The sequence below is a fragment of the Gambusia affinis genome, linkage group LG15 (genome assembly GCF_019740435.1).
Source record: "Gambusia affinis linkage group LG15, SWU_Gaff_1.0, whole genome shotgun sequence".
Taxonomy (NCBI): domain Eukaryota; kingdom Metazoa; phylum Chordata; class Actinopteri; order Cyprinodontiformes; family Poeciliidae; genus Gambusia; species Gambusia affinis.
Genome location: NC_057882.1, coordinates 21,013,510 through 21,037,537, shown reverse-complemented (window position 1 = coordinate 21,037,537; position 24,028 = coordinate 21,013,510). Strand labels below are relative to the sequence as shown.

Sequence of the window (24,028 nt, the reverse complement as noted above, 5' to 3'; positions counted from 1 at the left end):
GTATGATGTCGCCTCTCCTCCTAGAATCTATAAGTAAAAGGTGTTCATGGCAGGAAGGGAAGAAAAAAAAGTTGGATTATATACTTATGCTTTACTTCTTAAAGAGAAATTGATGCAAATGGGCCTTGCAAGGTCAAAGATATACAAGAAAAAGAGATTGGAAATTGGCCGCAAAATTCAGAGCAGTGCATTTCTGCTTTTAATGTTATTTTGTAACCTGGAAAGGGCTCGTTAAAGATGACTTTATTAAGTGAAAATATTTGATAAAAAGCGACCCATTAATTACGATTTTAATACTGATTTGAGATTTTCTTTTTACATATATGTACTATATATACTATATATATCTTTAAGCTTCCAATACTGATTTTAACTGATTCTAGCATGGAGAAAAACAGAAGAAGATAGCTTCTGATTTCTTTGTGCTTTTTCAGACTTCATCTTAAACATGTCACTGATTCTGAAAATTCCTGTTTCCTCCATGTTCCCTTCAGTGTGTTGTGTGGCCGTTAGAAACTGCCTAGAGTGCAGACAAAGACAAAGAGATCGAAGTTGCAAGTCTTCATTAACCAGCAGCAAGTCGCAGGACAGCCTCCACAGTGCCTCCACTGCTACTAAGGTACCTAACACACATTCATGACATTCACATCCTGTTGCACTTGAAAGCTAGCACACTAACATCCAATGACCCAACAATTTTATGACTTATATTTGTAGCAGGATCCAGACAGACTCCTTCAGGACGTGGACATCAATCGTCTTCGAGCTGTAGTTTTCAGAGATGTGGTGAGCATTCCTGTTGGTGAATTTATTTGTGTTGCAACACCAAGGAAACATATCCCACTGTGCTTGCAATATAATGTTTTTTTTTTTTTATGTTTGTGTTGTTTTATTGCAGGATGACAGTAAGCAGGCTCAGTTTTTGGCACTGGCAGTCGTATACTTCATCTCAGTTCTCATGGTGTCAAAGTACCGAGATATTCTGGAACCGCAGAGAGAGATTGGCCGGTCCACCAGCTTGTCTGGGAGAAGCATCCGCCACGAGATAAACTCCCCAACCAGTACAGGTGATTTTTTCTTTTTCCTCTGGTTCAGAATTATTTATATCATACAGTAACTTGTGACTCATCATTTTTACCCTGGAGTGGAGAAAATACAGACTGCAGCTAAGCAACAATAGTTGAACAGGGAGATAAACATTTCAAATAAAACAGAAAGGAGGCACAAAAAACAGTTTTCAAGAAACGATATCCATAGATTTCTTTTGGTGTCTGAATTTAAACGATGGTTATATTTGGCCATATATATAAGTGCATGTTAAATAAACAAAATAATATTTTATTTCTTTCTTTCTCATCATAACAGAGCACCCATCCACAGCCTTCTCTGACCGCGACAAGCAGACCCCTACCCCAGTAGATGACTCTCCTCTGGCAGGCCTCCCCCACACGGATTCTGGCATTGGAGAAGAAGGACACGTGGCTGGGTCCCTGAACGGCTCCGAGGTGGGCCTCGGTGGGCTTGGTTTGGGCCTGGTGGGGAGAGAGACAGACAGAGATCGAGACAGAGACAACAGTGGAGGGGGAAGTGGAGGGACAGATCTGCTATGCAGTCTGTCATCTGACGTCCGGAGGTCGCAGGAGAGCCTTCTGGATTCTCCCCACGATCCCAGATCCACTCCGAACTCGAGCCAAGCGCCACCTTCATCTATTTCTAGCATCAGCCAAACAAACAAAGGCATCAATGTTAAGGTGAGCATCTTAAAAAATTAGGGCACCCTACGAAAACTTGTGGGTCCTGACATGTTTGGACATGTGGATATTTCACAAGAAATCAGTTTAATTAGACAAATAAAATTTCTGGTGAACTCTAAGAAATATATGAAAGTCAGGATAAAGTTTGCACCAATGTAGACAAAAGACCAGGATTTCTAGAATATTGGATTTTGGACAAATTTACCTTAAGTTAAAACATCTGGACACCACAATACAAGGCATGTTTAACATAAACCGAATACAACATTCCAGGAAAATAACCTCTATTTACTGTGAGGCATTTTTAGATATGGTTTAGTTACTTTTAGCTTGCATCAATTATGCAGGTACAACTGATGCATTAAAAATATTGTCCAAATCTTTTAAAATGCTGCCTGAAATTTATCTGAGTCTGAATAACCCTGTGAATTTCTCCAGCTGGACATTCAAAGTCTAAACCTTCCTTCGTTGTGTAGTCATTTTTCTCTGTGACACGGAAGCCTACACTTAAACCAGAGTGTAATGATTTGCTTTTCTCCCTGAAACGCAGGAGATCCTGAAGAGCTTGGTGGCGGCTCCCATTGATGGCACGGAGTTGGGTCAGGAGTCCGGGCCGACGCCCTACCACCCGGACCCCGCTCTGAAGACGCATCCCATGCTGCCCATGCAGTTCCACTCCTTCGACAGGTCAGCATATTTACAGGGGGAACTGCAGAGAAAGATATTGACTTGTTAGCATTGAGCTAAACACATCCATCAGCTGATCAATTATTACAGTCAATGTTGATATAGACCACTGTTCTACTGCTAAAACTGGATCCAGATGTTTTGTTTAGAATGTGAAAAAAGTTTTCATTAGAAGTAATTTATTTTTTGTTTTATTGTAACTCAAATAAATACGTAGAAATCTAAAAACATGATTTTAACTTGATTAGTTTAACTGGTAACTTTATTTAAAAATAAAAACAGCGTTTCTAACTATTTAAAGAGTGCTAAATGATAGTGTTTACTCTCGTCCGTGTTTTGTTTAGTTAAGACTCGCATCAGTTTCTTTCTGAAAAGTGACTAGCTACGTAAATTTCCTCTCCATCATTTAGTCTCTTGATCCTGTCTTGTCCTCTGTGAGCAAAGCCATTGATTGAATACAGTATGCATTATTAATAGAAGATGATCTATATCCATCTCCCTGAGATGTCTGCATCATTTCTAAAGCCTCTGTAGGTCAGACCAGCTTCATGGATCAAGCACATGAGCTTGTATAAATTACAAAAAAATGTAAAATTGCTATGACTAGAGAGGTTTTTGTTTTAGTCTAAAAATATGTGAATTGATATAATATACACACACAATATTGCAAATAAGACCCATTTTTTTCCTCTGTTTTTGATTTTTGAAAAATCCAACATTTTATTTGAGCACATTTATTAAATATGAGGAAAAAATATACATTTTAAAATAACTGCTTTTGTAAAATTCCCAATGCCACAATTATTTTGTATCTCCACTGTTAATACGTTGTACAGTCTGCTGTACAAAGGATTAGATTATTTCAAGATTTTTACAGATTTTTACCTAACACTGTAAATTATTTTTGCTATATATATTTTTACTATATTTTCTTATGTTTGAGGTCTAAGTTGCAAGTCCAAGCCTTTGTAAAATATTGCTTATTCAACCATGTAGACCCATTAAGATTCAACTTCTCTTGTATATAATGGAGAAATTTATTCATAAACATTAAAATATTTTTGCTTATTTATATTAATTGAATAATTCTGTGTTTTCTAATATTCTAATCCTACACCCCAAATCTGAAAATGTTGTTCTGATCTGTATTGTAGAACATTATTTTATACAAAAACAAAGAGAAAATTTTCTGAGTCTTTATATTTAGAAACATAAGTACAATAAACTGTTATAAATATTCAAAGATGCAGTTATTGATTGACTTCAAACTGTTAGATACCTGCTCTCCCTGTTGCTAGGCTACCTACATCAGATGCCATGGTGACCTCAATGAGGACCAAAGTTACCCGTCACTTTATTTTAGCATTGCAGGCACTAGAGTCAGTGTTTCACATCAGTTCAGTTTATTTATAAGGCGCAATTTCACAACAAATCCCAGCTAGAACGTCTCAAGTGCCACTTTGTCTAATCGTTTGTGTCTCATCTTTTCACAGGAGTGTTGTTGTTCCAGTGAAAAAGCCCCCACCCGGCAGCCTGTCTGTCAACACGGTGGGCACACCCACCACCAGTGGATCAGCCACTCCTGGCAGCACACCCAACATTTTTGCTGCTGCAACAGCAACACCGAAGAGCATGATCAACACTACAGGTGAGAGAAAAAATGTTGGATATGTGGATGGAGACTCGGTCCATGGAAACAAAACCTGCTTAACTCCAGGGGCTGGAAAAAAAATACAGAAAAGATAGTTCACATATTATTGTTCATTGTGAAAGTACAGAACTTAAATTTATAATTTTTTTTGGATTGGAGGAAAAGGAAAACATGAGATCTCTACAAGACTAAAAAGCATAATAACTAAAAATTCCTGCTATCTTTAATCTATAAGTACAACAAAGTGATCAGATTAAATAAAGATTAAGAATGTGCTTTGATGTATAAACAATTTCATATTTACTTCAGTTTCTACTTAAAACTATTAGCCCCATCATAAAAAATTGACTTTCCTTCCTCATTAACATTAGAAAACATTAGAAACATATTTTCTAATGTTTGTTAAAAACATTAGAAAAATATTCAGAATTGGCCTCTGAGACTACAAAGAAAAGTTTAAAAAACTATTGGACAGGAAGAATAAGCATCTCGAACTCTGATGCAGATTTTGTTGTGTGTATATACTGTATATATATGTATATATAATTTTTTGTTGAATGACTTTTCCTCAGCCTGTCAGGTCTGAATTGATTGTGTTGTCTCAAAACTCCTTGTACTTTTACTTCCACACTTTGCCTGCCAGAGGAAAAAAGAAACTGAATAGAAAGGAGCTGTATCAGCAACTCCTTTTTAGAAATGGCGTCAGCGTCACAGAAACTAGATGAGTACAGTTTGAGAATAGAGATAGAAAACACAAGCTATTTAATGCAAGTAAGCAAACTCCCCTCAGGCTGTCACCAGCGCTCTTCCACGTTTGCTCTTATTTACTTTTTTTGCTCCTTGTAGAAACAGATGCAGCATCACAGTCAGCAGATCCATTGTAGTGAATAGATTAGTATTCACATCCCTGCCGGCCTGTCAGAGATACACTGCTGTATTATGCATCCATAATGGAAGAGGCTGGGTGGGGGCAGAGATGCTCCCTGCACTGGATTCTTTATATTGATTGCAAAGCTATTTTCACAAACCATTACCAGAAGAGGTGCAGCATCTTGTCTGGAGAAATAACATCCAAATAGAATTTATTTGCCTCTGACTGGTGATATTAATGTTTCATATCTGGGATTGTTGTCTTATTTTTCACCACTCTTCCTCTTAACCTCTTTGCCCCCACACCCACCCACCACCCAGGTGCCGCAGACTCTGCTTCCTCATCCTCTTCCTCCTCGTCATCGTTTGTTAACGGTGCAACTAGTAAGAATCTGCCAGCAGTGCAGACAGTGGCCCCGATGCCAGAAGACACTATGGAGAACATGAGGTGTGTGTAAACGGTGTCATAAAAGCTTTCCAGCCATTTGATTTCCTTCCTCTTTTTTTCTCTTCTTTCTTTCCTTTTTGGTTTTCGTTCTCACGTTAATGCGTCTGGCTTCAAGTGTGTCGTTGTCATATTTCCACCTCACTCCCGCCCCTTCATCCTTCTCGGAGAGTTCTTACAGCTCACAGAGAGGTTAGATGATGCATTTATTGTCTGGAAGACCTGGGAGCTTCAGAAATGTGGCTACAAGCTCGCAAAATCTTTGGTAGCAAATTCCTCAGATCTGCAGTCAGTTTATCTAAACGCTGCATCTAATTCTTAGCTGAAGCAAGAGCTATGCATACATTTTTTTATGAGAAAATTCAGAGCACTTGCCTCTGAACACACATCAACAAGAAACAAATATTGGGAAATATGAACAAATGACAGGGATTTCATTAATCTCATCTGATAAGATCGAGCTTTGGTATTAAACCTCCTCGATGTGGGGAAAAAATATGGCCGCAGTTGCAACAGACACACGCGCACATCTACACACACAGAGAGAGACTGAGCTCATTAGGAGGAGGGCCAGATGCATCCAGCCAGAGGAAGTGAAACATGAGCTCGCCTGGCTCCCAGGCTGCATATCGATTAAGATTAATATTCCTCTCACCATACTTATTTTAAGCTGTCATGCACACGTACCACTGACGCATCCCACTTAGTCAACGCTGTATGCTGCTTTTCAGCCTCGACATGATGACTGTGTTTCAGTGTCTTAGCTTGCTCTGCACTGTAGATAAGGAAAGCACAATTGATTGCTGTGTACAGAAAACATATTCATGCCCCTTGAACTTGAATTGCTTGAAGAAATTATGTAAGTAGTAAATAATAGTAAATTAAACACTTGTGTTCATCTGATTATAAATTCAGATGCTCTGTGAAGGTTTCAGAAATGTATCAAAGAACATTAGTGAATAAATAGCATTAGTGAGAGAAGCACTTCACCAATCCCGAATAATTCTGGGATACTACAGAGACAGGACAACTAGAAATGTTTTCCAGAAAACTGGGCTGTGTGGAACAAGAAGACAATGATCGTTGAAGGAGCCGTAGAAGGCCTGTTTGCAGGTTCTCGCAACTCATGTGGAAGAAGGAGCAAAATCGGACTTTCTGGCCCACATGAAAACCTACATGTGGCAGAAAAAGAATGATCACACTGAAAACACCGTCCATCCACAGTGACCTACTGTGGCAGCAGAATCTTTATGAGGGAATCATTTTCTTTAGCTGTGGCTGAGTACCTGCTCAGAGTTTATGGAAACCTGTTGGAGACTGCAAAACACTCGAGCCTGGTGCAGATGTTCATCTTCTATCAAGACAACACCACTCGACATACTCCCAGAGCGGGATTGGACAATATGCTTGTCAACGTTTAAACCTTGTTCTGTGGCAAAAGTTGATTTTCACAAATATATCTATTTTATATTTTTGTTGCAAAAAGAAAAATGAGCAGAAAAAAAATCAGTCTCTGGATCGGCAGTTATGATTGCGGAAAAAAAGATTCTATAAAATATTAAACCTACACTTCTTCCTTTTTATTGGTAAGAAAACCTTTCCTTTCATTTAGCAATTTCCCATGACTTTGCATTTGTCTATCACATAAAATCCAAATAAAATGCAGTTTCTGTCAATAATGTTGCAAAATTTCAAACAGTTCAAGGGGTATAAATAGTTTTCCAAAGCAATGTATTTCTACAAACTTGAGCTCACCACTCTTAATGTCTTCCAGAGAACATGTAAATGAAACTTTCATTAACATCAACCTTTGTTTTGTCTTGGTAAAAACACTGTTGACGTCTCTAAAGTTTGAATACGTTTTTATTAATCAGGAAATGATTTTAGAAAGGAAATGATTTGTAGAAGTTTGTACTTTAATTAGTAGCAGACACAGGAGTGTGTGAGGTGTGTACGTGTGATCCTTAATCAGTGTGCATGTCTGCATGTGTGTTTTTTATGTGTGGTTTGTATTCCAGTGCCTATTGTGAGGTGGCGCAGTGTGCGCTGCGCAGCGGTCAGACGCCCCCTGAGCTCAAGTCTTTTAGCTCTCTGGCAGGCTTCCAGGCAGCCCCCCGAGATGCAGGACAGTGTTTTAGGCAAGGAGACACCCGTCCTGTCCCCTCCCCCCTTCTGCCACACCCTCCACCACACCCTTTCTGCTCTGGCTAGCTATTACTAAATGTTCTCTGTATGCCATTTAACAAAAGACGGACATCTTTGCTTCAGCAAGATGATGGCATCACTTTTGTTTTAAGGCCAACAGCTCATACTGTTCGCATTTACTGCACCACATTTAAGTCTGTCCCTTACTGCATGGTTGTCTTCGCACACTCAGCCCAAAGTCTAGATCAGACCTGGGTTTCACTTTACTCCTTTGTCAGGGACCTAGGTCACAAGTGTTTCCATAGCTGTTTCTATTACAGATTTATGTTTGAGTTTGTTTTGTTGGTTTACTTTTTTGCTTTTTTTTCAAACATGGATGCCCCTCAAAGATTTGATGATTAATTTTTTGTCTAATCTAAATTTTTCACCTGTTGTCACAACTTGATATCTGCAGGTTGGATATTGTATTAGGTGGGGTTCTACATGGTAGTCATCAACAGTCAGTATCTTAAGGCTCTCGCTTTGAGGGAACAAAAATTCTCTCCATCTGCACATCATGTATCAATTTCTGACTAAAGCAAACCCAACCTAAAAACGTCATTTGGCTCTTGTAACTTCTTATTTTATTTATTTATCTATTTTTCTACTTTATTTTTTTTTATCTTTTGTTTTCCAGACGTTTGTGTTCACACAATGGCTGAATTTGGCTTGGCAGGTTTTGTTTTGTTTCACAGCAGATCCACACATCTTTTTTATTAAAATAATCATTGCCATTCATGTGAGCAAAGGACTAATCCTGAACTGAAGATGTGGTAAAGGTTTACAATGCATCTTTGAATTGACTGATATTAGAAATCCACTTTGAAACTGTTCTTAGTCTGTGTACTGATAGCTTAGGTTTTTCAGACCACTGTCTGTCACACCTTAGAAAGTGACTGCTGAATTTCATAGAACCTAATTAAATACAAATCTGAACTAGAAGAAGAACAGCAGGGGAAAATAAATTTCTGCTCTAACGTTGTCCTTTGTGGCCTCTTGCTTCTAATTGTTCTTATGATATTAACAGTAGCCACAAAAATGTAAAAATATAACCAACTTTGATAACTTAATATTTACAATACTCGGCAGAACTTAACATCCAGCTTTTTTGTAAACTATTATTTGTGCCTTTTTCTTCTCTTTTGTGAAATTCTTAGATTTTCGTACAATTTATTTTAAAACACACAGAGGGCCAACATTATGCTGATAGGCTCAGACATATGAATACAGTTGCCAACAATGCCAACAATTTTTGACCCACTGCTGGCAAAATTTGAGAAAATATGCATTGAATTAAAAAAATGGAAATCTAAATGGATATAGTTGAAATGAAGATCCCTTAAAATGGGCAACTTCTACAAATATTTTTAGATCTGTTGATTGAACACCTGCCTTAGCTTAATTATGAAATATATTTTGCTCATTCACTTGAGAAATAAAAATTGTTTGCAAAGCATAACGAGGAAGTGGATCACAAGTTTTTTCAGTGCTCCCATATTTAACCAAGCTCTTTCTATACATGAAAAATTCTCAATGCAGAAACACTAAGCATCTATAGTACAAGAAAACATGCAATCCAGTTTTCAACACTTGAATGCGACGTAGTAAAGCTGCTTCATCCATTTTTAAGTTAATTTGCTCAATGATTAGCTTTTTAACTGCAGCACTTTCCCAATAGTAACACAGCCGCCTTGCCACCAAACCCACACCATCATCATGTTTGATTCTGACCTTTTGCGTCGTCCATGTCTGGTTTAACTCCCGGTTTTTCTCTTGTCCTCTCATTTCCCTGCTCATTTCTGTCATGCATGTATTTTGCATCTGTTTGTAAATCCCACATATTTTAAGCTCTTGTCTGTCACATATGACCTTCTCACTTCTTTTGTTCCTTCATCTTTCTTTCTCGCCCTGTTCTCCTCCACAGCATCACAACTAAGTTGGAGCGTGCTCTGGAGAAAGTGGCCCCACTGCTAAGGGAGATCTTTGTGGACTTCGCTCCCTTCCTGTCCAGGACGCTGCTGGGTAGCCATGGGCAGGAACTGCTCATAGAAGGTACAGGTGCTGTACACGGCTCCTTTTTCTCTAACTGGCGTCCCTCTCTGTGGAGTCTCCTCATTCACTGTCCCTCACCGCCATGTTTGAGTGCGAGAAACACCAAGTGTGCCTGTGTGTGTGTTTGAGAAACACAGAGTGAATGAGCGTCTTTGATCTGCTTCACTCATTCGTCAAGCAGGTATGAAGTCACTACTTTGCACTGTATGAACTCAGCTAGACAGAGATGTATATGTTATTAGATCAGATTATATTTAGCATCACTTGAATTTTACGTTGTCCTAAATGTGTCCTCAGTCTGCCCACCTGCTTCCTGTTTTGTAATTCACTGTCTTTGTGTTCCTTTTTCTCGATTTTCTCCCTTCTTTCTCTTCCTCCTCCACTTCCTTCCTTAATATCTCTGCTTGTTGTCTTCTCTGTGGCATGCCTCTTGTAAATTAAGCTATGGTGACTGTATAGCAACCCAAACTGCTAACGCTCCTATAACGTTACTGACATTTTTTGTGTTTTGGGAAAATGTATTTGTCAGATGAAGAGATGAAAGACTGCTGACTGTGGTGTTTGTGTTTTCTGCAGGTCTGGTGTGCATGAAGTCGAGCACATCTGTGGTGGAGCTTGTAATGCTGCTCTGTTCTCAGGTTGGTGACCTCTCAATCTTATTCTCATTCAGGATCATCTCTATTAATAGGGTCATTGTGCTATTTTATTTCAGCATTTAAAATTTTAAAAAGTGATAATTACATTTTTATTACACACAGAATGACAAATTTTATGGAGATGCTGATTTCATTTTCAAACAGTACTTTGCATTTACTCAGACTGAATACTGTATTCCCAAAATCTCCATGCCATGTCAAATGACATTCGATAATTTATGTAAAAGCAGCTCTGACCAATTATTGATGAACTTTAATGTACAGAATATGGTCAGCAAGCTTCATTGTTTTTATTGGTTGTCTGTGTTAATCAAAACTTCTGAGAAACCTAATTTTCATAAAAACTAACAGACTTGGGTTATATCACGCTTTGTGCAGTAAATCTATGAGGGTCACTTTTTAATAAAAATTGACTTTTTAATGTTTTTCTAATGTACTGACTCTCTAAACTTTATTTTGTTGCATTTTTCTCATTCTTGGCAGTTTTGAATGTTTATTCTTGATCTGTTATGATGATTTAAGAAGATAAAAATATCCATAAACTGAGGTCAATAATATATCATTACTCTGAAATATACTCATTACAGGTGTAATATGACTTTGTCTGATATGCATGCTTACAAAGAAAGAAAGAAAACTGCATGTTCCTAATCCTAAAACACAAAAAGACAATCATTAAAATATCAGATCTTGACCGATGAAGGAGGATTTCTGGTTCTTTTGTCCTCATGCATTAAAACACAGTAATTCTTTTTTTGTACTTGATGATCAAAAGACAGGATGAAACTCACCATTACAGAGCTGGGCGACCCGGTTTCTTTAAGAAGACTTGTAGTCTGTCTCACATCTACAAGTCTGTTTATTTCTGTTCTTCTTCATAAGAGCTCTTTATGGAGTCATCCTCAAGTTCTTTCCTCTCGGTCTTTCTCCTGAGCTCAGCCACTCCATCTCTGCTTTCTTCTCTCCTTCTTTCCATCGTCAGTCACACTTTCAGGCTCTTCTGCTTTCCTGGCCTCAGTGTTTTCAGTAGCAACTGCTTTCATCTTCTACCCTCTCATCCCACCACTCCCTGTCCTTTTTGTCTTCTGGGAGGCATCTCGTCAGCATGTATAGTATTACCCCTGACTCCCGCCTCGTCTGCCATTAGAGGGCCGTGGAGAGCAAACTCGAGCCCAGAAATCGATCCCCTAGATGCTGGGGGTGTAACGGGAGATGGCCTTAAGAGCCAGTGGAGCTAATGGAGCGCTGATAGTTTTCAGGCTTTCAGCAGCAGTGCTATCCCATTGAAAAGTTCCCCTCCCATATGCACAAGAAATGGAAAATTGTGCAATTTATGGGTGTGATTGTAGTGATGTTTTTAGAGCTATGAAAATTTGTTTTTTTCATTTTACATTACTTATGTGACTTTGATTAAACAAATAAAGCGTTCTACTTGCTTCATTTTCTTTTAGTAAAATCTTACTAGAGTTTTGTTTGGTTATATAAAACCCCAAAACAAATTTTAAAACATTGGTGTATAAATTAATAATTTTTTGTTCCATTAAGTGTAAAAGATAAAATATGGCCCACTGGATTTTGATTGAAGTCGCACTAACATAACTGGTAAAAGTTATTAAAATTCTTTCATAATCATAAATACGTGTTAAAAATATCCAAATATTTATAAGAGGGCATATACATTTTTAAGGCACTGTATTTTCTGCTTTAAAAAGATCTTTACAGATATTAATGTTGTTTATTTACACTTGCAGGAGTGGCAGAACTCTATCCAGAAGAATGCTGGACTGGCCTTCATCGAGCTCATCAACGAGGGAAGGTAATCCAATGAGCTTAAAGGTCACCCATCCATTTACAGTCATCCTAATGTGTATTGCCTCCTCTGGTAGAGATGTGTGAAAAGTCCCAAAATAAACAAATCTTTTTTTGCATAATTTAAACCTTAGAAAGTACAGCCTAGAAATTGCACCAGTGCCACAGTTATTAGCTCTGGTGATAATTTCAATCAAAGAAACTGAAAGATTTTTGGTTTATTTCTTTTGTTTACCAATATTTGTGCAACTCACATCTGAACTCTTTTGCCAGACTCTTGTGCCATGCCATGAAGGATCACATTGTGCGTGTTGCCAATGAGGCAGAGTTCATCCTGAACAGACAGCGGGCCGAGGATGTCCACAAACACGCTGAGTTTGAGGTAAACAGGGGCTCTCCATCTTCTGTTATAAACCACTGTACACTATCCGTGCCTTAAGTTGCATCCAGTAGTCCTTGCTTAACTCTTATTCCCTCTGCTCAGTCTAACTGTGCTCAGTATGCTGCGGATCGCAGAGAGGAGGAGAAAATGTGTGACCACCTCATTAGTGCTGCCAAGCACAGAGATCATGTGACTGCCAACCAGCTGAAACAGAAGATCCTCAACATCCTGACCAATAAGCATGGAGCTTGGGGGACAATGTCACAGAGGTGAGTGGAAAATGTTAAAGTCTAACAAGAGCCCAGTACAGTATTGAATACAAACCAGTTATTCAGAAGATAGAAAACAGTTTATTACAGTAGAGTGGTCAGGATTTGTCCAGCTGACATCCCTCTGTAGAAAGTAGTTTTCTTCTAGGATCTTCTTCCACTTTTTCTATTTTGCTCTATTGATTTTCAACACACAAATGATACTGAAAACTGAGTCTTCTTCACTTTGGAACATTCACACTGAAGAATGTTGTCAGCATTTATACTGGTTCATTCACTGATAAAAAGCTGAGTTACCAGTGCCTATCTAAGTTTAAATCTCATCTTCCCTCTTTTGTGTACAAACTCTTTCACATTTTCATCAAAGCCCTTTAATTTTGTATATTCCAAACTGCATTTTACTTCTGTTTGCTCAGATAAACCAAACACAATAAAATTTTATGTTGCATTCACAGTGCTTTGGTTTGACTGTTTGTCTTTTAAATGCATTAAATCTATATTTTTTCCTTATCTCTAGATTAATGAGTACCTTTGTGGGATTTTATTACTTAAAAGTTAACTTACTGTGTTTGTAAAGTTGAAAAGGCTTCCTGAGACAAAGCTTCATCTCAAACTTTAATCTTTTAAATGTCCTAGAATTTGCACTTTGATTGTTATCCACAAGAAAAAATATTCAAAGCAGCATTTCCCTCCCATTTCTTCAGCCAATTACATGACTTCTGGCGTTTGGATTACTGGGAGGATGATCTCAGGAGGAGGAGAAGATTTGTGAGAAATGCCTTTGGATCCACACATGCCGACATTTCACTAAAAACTCTGGATGAGTACAGTCAGTATTATGCTCTATTGTTAAAAACAAAAAAGAACTGTGTCAGTGTCAACTTTGTGCAGCTTCTCACTGACTGTGTAACACAGGCACAGAGGAGGATGAGGAGGAGGGTGGTGTTAAGTCGAAGAAGAACGTCCGCAGTCAGTCAGTGGTCACCCAGAATCCAGAGGCGGAGCTGATGCTGGAGGGAGACGACGACGCCGTCAGTCTGCTGCAGGAGAAAGAGATCGATAACCTCGCTGGTAAGGTGGAGACGCACAAAGGCACAAAAAAAACCCATGGCACTCATGCCTTCATGCTGAGCAGTAAACTGTATATGACTCTTGTTTTTAGTTCGTTTCCGTCCTCGACTTTTTACCTCCAAAGGCAAGTTGGACCTTTAAGTTGTTGTTTTTTGTTCAGCTGCACTAACCACCCAGCTGATTCACCTGACCTATTGCGATTTAATCAGAAGCTACTAAATCTGATTCTGATACAGATCAATTCTTGATGCTTTTAACACCAGATGGTGCAAACAAAGTGGAAAATGCAGATCAAAAGTCAATCCTAGCCTGTTTGAAATGCTTCTGATGTTTCCATGTCTTTGATGCTCCTATAGACCTCTGGCCTGTCAGGGCTATGAATAGATAATTTAATATCGCCCCATGCTCCTGCAGGCCCGGTGGTTCTCAGTACTCCTGCTCAGCTGGTAGCCCCTGTGGTGGTGGCTCGAGGCACTCTCTCCATCACCACTACAGAGATCTACTTTGAAGTTGATGAAGAGGATCCTACTTTCAAGAAGATGGATGCAAAAGTAAGAGAAAGCATTTTTTTTCCCTCATCAAGGTGCAGATAGACAATAGAAAAAGGTAAGATGAGATGTTTCCTGTGTGCTATAATGACGTCTGTCCTCAACAGGTGCTGGCTTACTCAGAGGGTTTGCACGGGAAATGGATGTTCAGTGAGATCCGAGCCGTCTTCTCCAGACGCTACCTGCTGCAGAACACAGGCCTTGAGGTCTTTATGGCCAACAGAAGTGAGTTTGCAATGATTTTACCACAGAGTAAGCTCATTTTTAACATACTTTTTATGAAATCATTAATAGTCTTAGTGCACCATATCAATCAGATCTGTTTTTAAATATAAACAGTTCAAACCCCTTTGATCCTTTTGATAAAACCCAACGTATTCATTTAATTTCCCAGACCTGAGTGTAGGAGAGACTAAAGACATTTCTGAAAATAAAGTTACGATTAATTTTTTGTTTGACTTTTAACTGTTTTTTAATAAAATATTGACTTGAATTAAATATCTAAGTAGTTTCAATATGCTTATAACCTGAGGTAATTTCTTTTGGATTTATCTGTTTACCACCCATTAGTTTATGATTAGTTTTTCAGAAAGTACATAATTTGATAATTTGGACTAAATATTTCTGACATGTCTGTCATGTTTTCTCTTCTTCTTTCCAGCATCTGTGATGTTTAACTTTCCTGACCAGGCCACAGTCAAAAGGGTCGTCTACAGCCTCCCTCGGGTCGGGGTGGGAACGAGTTATGGACTTCCACAAGCCAGGTATGAAACTCATATTGCCTAACATTTAATTTCAGGATAAGAAAAGGACTGAAAATAAAAATCCCGTGTTTGTTTGCATTTACATCTCAGGCGTATCTCCTTGGCCACCCCACGCCAGCTCTTCAAGTCATCAAACATGACGCAGCGCTGGCAGAGGAGAGAGATCTCCAACTTTGAGTACCTCATGTTTCTAAACACTATTGCAGGTAAATTCATTTTGCAGTCCGGTGTTCTCACCAACATGTATAATGTATTTTCTCTCCATTCTTAGTCAAATCATTTGAATCTATTGAACCAGTTATACAGCAGGAGTTTATCAAGGTTTATCAGAAATTATTTATTCAATTATTTATTTATTTTATTTTTTTGCTTTTTCTTTTAGTACTATGCTGCTTTTATTGTGCCACTGCCATTATGATCTGATTTGTTTTATCCATTTTATCTTAATGGCTGATCTGTAATGACTTATGGCTAAAACTCTGGTTTTAAATATATTTATATTGTATAATAAAAGAATTCATTTTCAGCATTTATTGTGATTTCTATTACAGTCTTGCACCCATTTTTGGCTAACTAGGATGTTCTTCTTATTCAAATGTTGGAACAAAACAAAATAAAGGAGACATTTGAATTTAACTCCCTGCAGTCAAGTAGAATATTTCTACCAACCCTGCCTGTCAGAAGTTTATAAATAATTCAACATAGACATAAGTCACCTAAGACTTTGGACTCGTAAGGGTTTATTTTAATGGGATGAACATGTTTTAATTTATTGTGAGTTTTTTTCTAATCCACAGAGTGAAAATTATGCTAACGGGTTCAGATACATTCATCATAAATTAAAATAATTTTAATTATTAATTATTAAAATTACTTGAAGATATTTGTTGTTTAATCATTCTACTCTAAACATAAGATCCCTTCATGTTCTTAATTAAATGCAAAAACTGGATTTGATGATTTGATGTCTGTAAACTGGCACCGTATTTCTAATAAACTAAACAAACATGTATTCACTGCATGACTTTCTTTTAAGTGAAGTAGAATTTCATATTGGTTTTTGACATTTGGCCCTGCAGGGAGGACCTATAATGATTTGAACCAGTATCCTGTCTTCCCCTGGGTCCTGACCAACTATGATTCAGAGGAGCTTGATCTCACTCTGCCCGGCAACTTCAGAGACCTTTCCAAGGTCAGCATCGTGTTTTAGTACAGTTTTTAGAAAAAATGAAAATAAATAAAGCAAAGTTTATTTGAAAAACACGTTTCAGCAACTCAACGTGCTTTACATGATGAAAACATAAAAAGGGCTGTTTATATTAGTAATGGTGCTTAGAGGTTTTCAGCAACAATATGTGTTTTCCAGCCAATCGGTGCCCTGAATCCAAAGAGAGCGGCATTTTATGCAGAGCGCTATGAGACATGGGATGATGACAGCACACCCCCTCACCACTACACCTGCTTATACTCCACAGCTCACTCCACACTGATGTGGATGGTCAGAATAGTAAGTGTTTGCATTACACACGTTAAACATTTTGGATGGTAAAGGCTTCCTCTGCAATAACATATGTATTTTTCTGTGGCCTTAGGAGCCCTTCACCACATTTTTTCTGAATGCCAACGACGGTAAATTTGACCATCCAGAGAGAGCCTTTTCTGGCATTGGTCATGCGTGGAGGAACTGCCAGAGAGACACGGCAGATGTTAAGGTAACTTCTGTTGGACTGAGGAAAGAGGTCACTGAGGGTGGCAGTTGATATGCCTGAAAACACTGAGTCTACATCAGGCCTCTGCACCTAAACATGATAATACAGTGAGCTAAGCAAAATTTCAGAAATTAAAAAAAAAATGTTGAGAGTACTGAAAAGAAATGAGTAGTATTGAAAAAAAAACAGCACTTGTCCATGTTGAGTAACAGGTGTATTCTGAATATTTTTTATTCATCCTGGAATTTATTTATAGCTGAAATATAGTGCTGAGAAAAAATAACATTTATAAATAATTTGTATATAATTTCTAACTGAGAACTTAGTGTAGTGATTATTATCTAAAAAAAATTATAATTTCTTAAATTTTAATTAATTATTAGCTATGCAGTATTTTTTTCAATAGCAAAATAATTTAAAAACAATATTTATGTCTCATTTTATTATTTATTGCTTAGTGGATAGTTGGACAGGAACTACAAAATCATAAAAAATTGACATAATGATATGCTGTTTTAACATGACAGTTCAAATTAAAAGGAATCAATTTTCTCACTTCATTTAATTACATAGTATTTCCATTTTCAGCTTATTTAATGTATGACAAACACTCATAATTATTTAATGATTTGTCTAATTATTTGATGCCAACACAAGCACTCTGCACTGATTCATTCGTGATAACAGTAGTTGTGTCAGCTTTTCTCAACAGCTGTTAACAGGTTTTAATCCAACCGTTTCAAGATTGATTAAATGATGAAGACTAAAATGATGCATTTCATGTCATCTAGGAGCTGATCCCAGAGTTTTACTACTTGCCTGAGATGTTTGTGAACAGTAACGAGTACGAACTGGGTGTGCGTGATGACGGCGTTCCTGTGTGCGATGTTGAGCTTCCTGTCTGGGCTAAGAAACCTGAAGACTTTGTCCGCATAAACAGAATGGTAGGGAGCACACTTCTTTCCAAAATACACAAACCCCTTTCGACTCGACCTGTGGACAAAGTCTACTTATGTTCTTGTTTGCCTCCTCTCTCTCTCTGCTTTTACCCCTGTCTCCACTCAGGCGTTAGAGAGTGAGTTTGTCTCGTGTCAGCTTCACCAGTGGATCGATCTCATTTTCGGCTACAAGCAGCGGGGGCCAGAAGCAGTTCGAGCTCTCAACGTTTTCAACTTCCTGTCCTATGAGGGAGCTGTAAACTTGGACAATCTGGATGCAGCACAGCGAGAGGTTGATAGATTCACACACTATCAAGAATGAACTGAAATTTAGTTTTTAGCTTCACAATTGTAGATTGATATATTCATAAAACTGTACATGTACTCCCAGGTCAATTTCAAATAAAAAATGCATTCGGTGTATAAATCTCCCCAAAAATCTTTAAATATACTTTGAACTTAATTGTATTTTGCTGATGTAAATGATGGACCAACACATTTAGTGGATAATTGTAAAGTGAAAGATAAACGATGCATATGTATAGATATAATTATATATTTTTAGAAATAGAAGTCTTAAAAGCATCATGCACAACCCCTTTAACGCTAATACCCCTAAGTAAAATCTGGATTAAGCAACGGCCTTCAGAAATAACTTAATTGATTTCACTTGGATGTTTAATCTTAATATAAATAAAATTTTTCTGTCTTCTGTTTTGGTCAAATACACTGAAGTTTGTTTGTAAAATCACAAAACAATCAATTTCAGGCACTGATTTGCATATTTCCTTGGATAACTCCCCTCTCTAAGAAACGTTATTAGGTTTATTAATTAACTACTTGTTTGCAGTAATGTGCAGATATACACAGTATTGATTTCTTTTAAAAAAGTGCAACTTTCTATTTAAAATTGTCTTTGTCTCTGCTGTCTTCAGGTGATTGAGACTCAGATTCAGGTGTCTGGACAGGTTCCCTCCCAGCTGCTGATTGAGCCGCACCCACCTCGCTCCTCTGCCATGCACCTGGTGAGACGACAGCAGACATGTTTTCTAATGACTTTAAAGTGATTTCAGACAATAAAACTATCCTGCTTCATTGATCAGAACAATGCTTCTTTTGTCATGTTTAATTTTTTTTTTTAAATAAGTTTTGGATTAGTCCAATTCCACAAAAACTCTTATGCACTTGCTGAATTGCTTACTTTGTCAAGTGAGGTTTTATTACATACAACAGTATATAATAATGTTTATTATTTCAGATTTAGACCTTTGACCTCAGCAGTGTGAGGCCTCGGTGTCTCCACATGTCAAACCTAAACCTGTCAGTCCCAAACCCGACCAGCCAGTGCCTCCACCTCCTCTCCTAACTCTCAAGCCTCCTCAGTGTGTGAACCTGTTCTGACCCTGTGCTCCCACTAATTTACCTTTTCCTTCCCCTCCTTCTGTCCCATCCGTTCTGTCTTTCCCTATCCCTCCATCTCCAACCCTTCCTCCATTGTATTCCTTGACCTTCCCTCCTCTCTCTATCTCTCTCTCTTGCTCTCTCTCGCTCTCTCTATCTGTCCTTTCCTCTCTTTCCTCTCTGTCTGTCTCACCAGTGTTTCCTTCCCCAGAGCCCTCTGATGTTTAAGGATCAGATGCAGCAGGATGTCATCATGGTGCTCAAGTTCCCCTCCAACTCTCCCGTCACACACGTTGCAGCCAACACGCTGCCCCACCTCAGCATCCCGGCAGCCGTCACCGTCACGTGTAGCCGGCTGTTTGCTGTAAACCGCTGGCACAACACAGTCGGTGAGCGGTGCAGGAACTTTATTTTGTCTTGACAAAAATCCCTCATACAGAGATGTGACTGTAATATCTGTTCAATCAGGCCTCCGTGGTGCTCCAGGATACTCTCTAGAACAGGCTCATCATCTACCCATAGAAATGGATCCTCTCATAGGTCAGTGGACAAACATTTGTATAGCGGTTTTAAGAGGACAGATGCACTGTATCAGCATACCACTGTGTGATTTTGGTATATCAACTGTAATCGGCATGAAGGAAGGATGATATGAGCAAATGTAGTTGAGTGCTTATTCCTGATTTATTAAGGAACAACAAGCATCTCCTTTTTGTCATGTTGTTGCTGAAAACAACAATTGTGTGCAAACATAAGGTTGGAATTTAAAAAAAGAATTTACACATCCTTTTTTTTTTTTACTTTAACATCTTATGGTGTTAAGAACAATGCTAGCATTTGTTCAAGACTGAACTGTATGTTTGCAGATGTGTAAAAATCACATTTATAACTAATTACAAAACAACGCTGTACTGTCTTCCTTTTTGCATTGTTAACCTGCCTGTTTTTCCATGCAGCGAACAATTCAGGTGTGAACAAGCGACAGATCACTGACCTGGTGGACCAGAGTATCCAGATTAACACCCACTGCTTTGTGGTAACCGCCGACAACCGCTACATCCTGGTCTGTGGCTTTTGGGACAAAAGCTTCCGAGTTTACTCGACTGAAACTGGTTGGTGGTGTGGATATTTAACAAACATGTTTTGTTTTTTTTAGCTTGTAAAGCTTGTTTCTTACAGATAGAAAGAATTTAGAAAAACATTTGCTCATTCAACCTGCTTGTTTCTTGTTCTACCATGGTTTATTTTTATCCCGGAGTTAAGCTGCCATGACCTTCCATCGTGTTAGCAGAGAAGGCGCGCTGACTACAGTGTCCTCCCTCTTCCTCTCTGCAGGAAAACTAACCCAGATAGTTTTTGGCCACTGGGATGTGGTGACATGCCTGGCCCGGTCAGAGTCCTACATCGGAGGAGACTGCTACATCGTGTCCGGCTCCAGAGACGCTACTCTTCTTCTGTGGTACTGGAGTGGACGACATCATATTATAGGAGATAACCCTAATAACAGTGAGTGAGGTCATGGTGGAGATGGTTGTTGTGGGTTATTCTGAGGATGTGGAGAGTTTAAGAGTTTGACTTTTGTGTTAATGTGTTTTCTTCAGGTGACTACCCGGCTCCCAGGGCGGTGCTGACGGGACATGACCATGAAGTGGTGTGTGTTTCTGTCTGCGCGGAGCTGGGACTGGTTATTAGTGGAGCCAAAGGTTTGTGACATTTATATATTCATCTGAAATCAAGCAAACACTCTAAATCATGTGTCAAACTTGTGGCTGGGGTGCCAAATCTGGCTCGCCATAGTTTTTATGTGGACCTCTAGATTACAGACTCCAGATTACTTCAATCAGTCCCTCCAGTTTTAATAGATTTCATCAATGCATTCTGGCTCAACTGGCCCTCCAGAACATATATGATCTCAATGCGGCCCATATGGTTTGGCTCTAAATAATTTGACATTATTAAGTTACTTTTTTTGTCACTCCCCAGAGGGTCCATGCCTGGTCCACACCATCACAGGGGACCTGTTGAGGGCACTGGAGGGTCCGGAGCTTTGCATGCGGCCTCGCCTCATCTCCGTGTCCAGTGAGGGACACTGCATCATTTATTACGAGAGAGGTCGTTTCTGCAACTTCAGCATAAATGGCAAACTGCTGGCGCAAATGGAAGTCAACGATTCCTCTCGAGTAAGGCCGCTATTGGCGTAAATGGGATGTAGTTGTTCATCCACACATCGAACTTTGTTTAACCTCTCGCACCTCTCCTCAGGCCATTTTGTTGAGCAGTGACGGGCAGAACCTGGTGACTGGAGGGGACAACGGAGTGGTGGAGGTGTGGCAGGCCTGTGACTTCAAACAGCTTTACATCTATCCAGGCTGTGACGCCGGCATCCGGGCCATGGATCTCTCACATGACCAGAGGTACACAGAAATGCAGGAAAAAGCAGGCTTAGCTCAAATGGAGCCGTGAAATCTGACCAGCTGAGCTTGAGAGACAAATGATTCCCATAAAGATCATCCCATTCCATAAAGAGAGAAACACACCTCCTTAAAACTAGTAGCCGGTTATTTCACCCTTGGCAACAACTGCTATGATGAGTCTTTTAACATCGCTGTGGAGTTTTACTTAGAAAATTGCTATATTTTATATGCTTCAGTTTGTTATCCTGCTATATAACCCAAGGGTAGATGAGTTTAAGATCTGGACGTTGGCCGTCAGAGTTTTCTGGTGAAGAGCAGAATGGAAAGATTACAGCAAATCACGGTCACTTATATTTTCTCCACTAACTCTCACTTTTGTAAAAACAAAATATTACAATTGCTATTAGTATTTTCAGACTAATAGCTGTCAGTTCATTTGTTTTTAATGTTTTTAACTTACATAAGTGATTTCTTGATTCTAAAGGTCTGGTAGTAATCTGTTCATGGTGTGGCTATTAAGATTGAACTTGACTTAATCTGTTCATGGTGTGGCTATTAAGATTGAACTTGACTTTTGTAGTTGCCTAATTCATGATAAACAAAGAGTGTTAATATTTCCACAAGGAACCAGGTTGGTTTGGATAATAATTTTGTCCTTAATAAAGTATATTTATTTAAAAAATTTAAGGTAGTAAAGTTAAATGTGACAAAACAGTGAGAACAGAAGAAAACTGTAAGAATGGAAAATACTTTTTCACAACTCTGATTATTTATTGTGTAATACACAAATGCCTCCTATTTCCTGTGGAAATGAGTGCCGTTGATGTTGCAGACGTGTTTCTCCTGTGCGTTCTGCCCCACAGGACTTTAATCACCGGCATGGCCTCTGGGAGCATCGTGGCATTCAACATCGACTTCAACCGCTGGCACTATGAACACCAGAACAGGTACTGAGGCGGACGGCTTGAGATGGACGAGGGAAGGAGTTCTGCATCGCTGCTGTGCCTCAGCAACACGAAAGGGGGAAACCACAGGTACCGAGACAAAGAAAAATTTAGTTTCAGACCTATAGGCTCTATTCCCTTGCATTGTGGATGCGACTGCGCTAGTGGGAATGGTTTCCTATGTGCACACGTGTGTAACCACTGACGCATAATAAGAAGATACGCACTGAAATCTGCTTCAATAATACAACACGGTGACTGCAACATAGGAGCAGAGAGCCAGTGAAGCAGATGTCGATCCTCATGGGACAGATCAATTTCACTGTTCCTGGTACGTTTAAATCATCACACATACTCAAGTCTCTTTTTTTCTTTTGGGTTTTTTTCTTGTTTGATTTCTGATATTTCTGAGTTGTATTTGTTAATTATTTGGGTGAATTATAAATTCAAATTCCTTTCTTGTCTCTAAACTAATACACCAGCCTGTACCTGTTGTCCAGAAGCCGGTGAAATTGGCTCGATCTTAAATTTTCTCCTGAAAAATTACCCAGAGTGTTGATTTAGTTTTTATCTTGTTTAATTTTAATTGCCTAAGTTTTTTTTAAACCCCAAATCAGATTTTATGTAAATAAGGCTCTTCTTCCTTCAGAGTTGCACTTGTTCTTTCACTACACAAACTGCGCTTCTCACCTTTAATTTATTAATAACTTGCTGTATGTAAAATACTGTGTAATAATTATTATAATGTCGACAAGACTGATGGTAAAAATGGTGGTATCAAGGATGGTGATTTATTTTCCCTTTTTGTTCATTTTTGCTGGAGACAGTTATGACAAAGAGCTCTTTTTCCGTGCCACTGAAGATGACAAATATGAGACCGACATGATTTCCTTTGTATATTTGGTGATTGTTTTGTCAAATATGTACATACAGTCTTGATTCAAGTTTGGCAGGAGACTTACTGGGCTGAATGGGACTGAAAGTGCAAAGGAAACCTTCACATACCCACATTTGTTGATTATTTTAAGAAAAAAAAGAGAATCAACTAGTTTGTTTTGTATCTGCACTTTGCACCAATCACATATCATTATTTATTAGCTTGGTTCTTTCTGGTCGGCTGCCTTCGGCTCCACTTTTTATTTTATTTTTCTTCCTTCGGGGATTATTTGTGCATTAATGTTTGTATTTAAGAACCGTTGAGCTCATGAGTGATTCTTCAGTTTTACAACCTCACAGTTGTAAGCAATATCATTATTCTGTAGCTGATAGAGAAGACGGCGGGCAGGGGGAGGAGAGAGGACAGCGTGTGACACGTACTGTATGTGTGAAGCCATCATGATCAAACGCGCACATGCACATACTCCTATTGACAGGTTCAAACTTACGTATCCAAAAAAAAAAAAAGCTTAAATATTTTTGGATCTATGAAACCGTAAAAAACTATTGTATTCATGTTTTATTGCAAAGATGTAAAATATGA

At 38.6% G+C, this 24,028-nt stretch overlaps 1 protein-coding gene across 21 annotated transcripts in view; it reads left to right on the top strand.

Annotated features, from left to right (window-relative positions):
- nbeaa (neurobeachin a) overlaps positions 1-23,587 on the top strand; it is a 102,227-nt gene extending 78,640 nt beyond the window's left edge. For 5 of the 21 annotated variants that reach the window (XM_044140048.1, XM_044140057.1, XM_044140051.1 and 2 more), the window contains 34 exons: positions 495-619; positions 718-786; positions 899-1,067; positions 1,366-1,751; positions 2,305-2,441; positions 3,935-4,089; positions 5,284-5,410; positions 7,426-7,545; positions 9,516-9,649; positions 10,220-10,281; positions 12,051-12,115; positions 12,382-12,490; positions 12,593-12,759; positions 13,464-13,588; positions 13,675-13,830; positions 13,922-13,954; positions 14,245-14,381; positions 14,486-14,603; positions 15,040-15,142; positions 15,233-15,348; positions 16,222-16,334; positions 16,509-16,649; positions 16,735-16,854; positions 17,643-17,795; positions 17,917-18,081; positions 18,725-18,814; positions 19,387-19,579; positions 19,659-19,730; positions 20,147-20,302; positions 20,526-20,696; positions 20,792-20,893; positions 21,174-21,370; positions 21,453-21,604; positions 22,468-23,587. In XM_044140048.1, coding sequence (XP_043995983.1) covers positions 495-619; positions 718-786; positions 899-1,067; positions 1,366-1,751; positions 2,305-2,441; positions 3,935-4,089; positions 5,284-5,410; positions 7,426-7,545; positions 9,516-9,649; positions 10,220-10,281; positions 12,051-12,115; positions 12,382-12,490; positions 12,593-12,759; positions 13,464-13,588; positions 13,675-13,830; positions 13,922-13,954; positions 14,245-14,381; positions 14,486-14,603; positions 15,040-15,142; positions 15,233-15,348; positions 16,222-16,334; positions 16,509-16,649; positions 16,735-16,854; positions 17,643-17,795; positions 17,917-18,081; positions 18,725-18,814; positions 19,387-19,579; positions 19,659-19,730; positions 20,147-20,302; positions 20,526-20,696; positions 20,792-20,893; positions 21,174-21,370; positions 21,453-21,604; positions 22,468-22,558 — 4,529 coding nt within the window. In that variant the 3' untranslated portion in view covers positions 22,559-23,587. The remainder of the gene's footprint in view (positions 1-494; positions 620-717; positions 787-898; positions 1,068-1,365; positions 1,752-2,304; positions 2,442-3,934; positions 4,090-5,283; positions 5,411-7,425; positions 7,546-9,515; positions 9,650-10,219; positions 10,282-12,050; positions 12,116-12,381; positions 12,491-12,592; positions 12,760-13,463; positions 13,589-13,674; positions 13,831-13,921; positions 13,955-14,244; positions 14,382-14,485; positions 14,604-15,039; positions 15,143-15,232; positions 15,349-16,221; positions 16,335-16,508; positions 16,650-16,734; positions 16,855-17,642; positions 17,796-17,916; positions 18,082-18,724; positions 18,815-19,386; positions 19,580-19,658; positions 19,731-20,146; positions 20,303-20,525; positions 20,697-20,791; positions 20,894-21,173; positions 21,371-21,452; positions 21,605-22,467) is intronic. The other 16 variants (XM_044140059.1, XM_044140055.1, XM_044140065.1 and 13 more) reach the window with 12 other exon arrangements.
- The last annotated feature ends 441 nt before the right edge of the window (positions 23,588-24,028 follow it).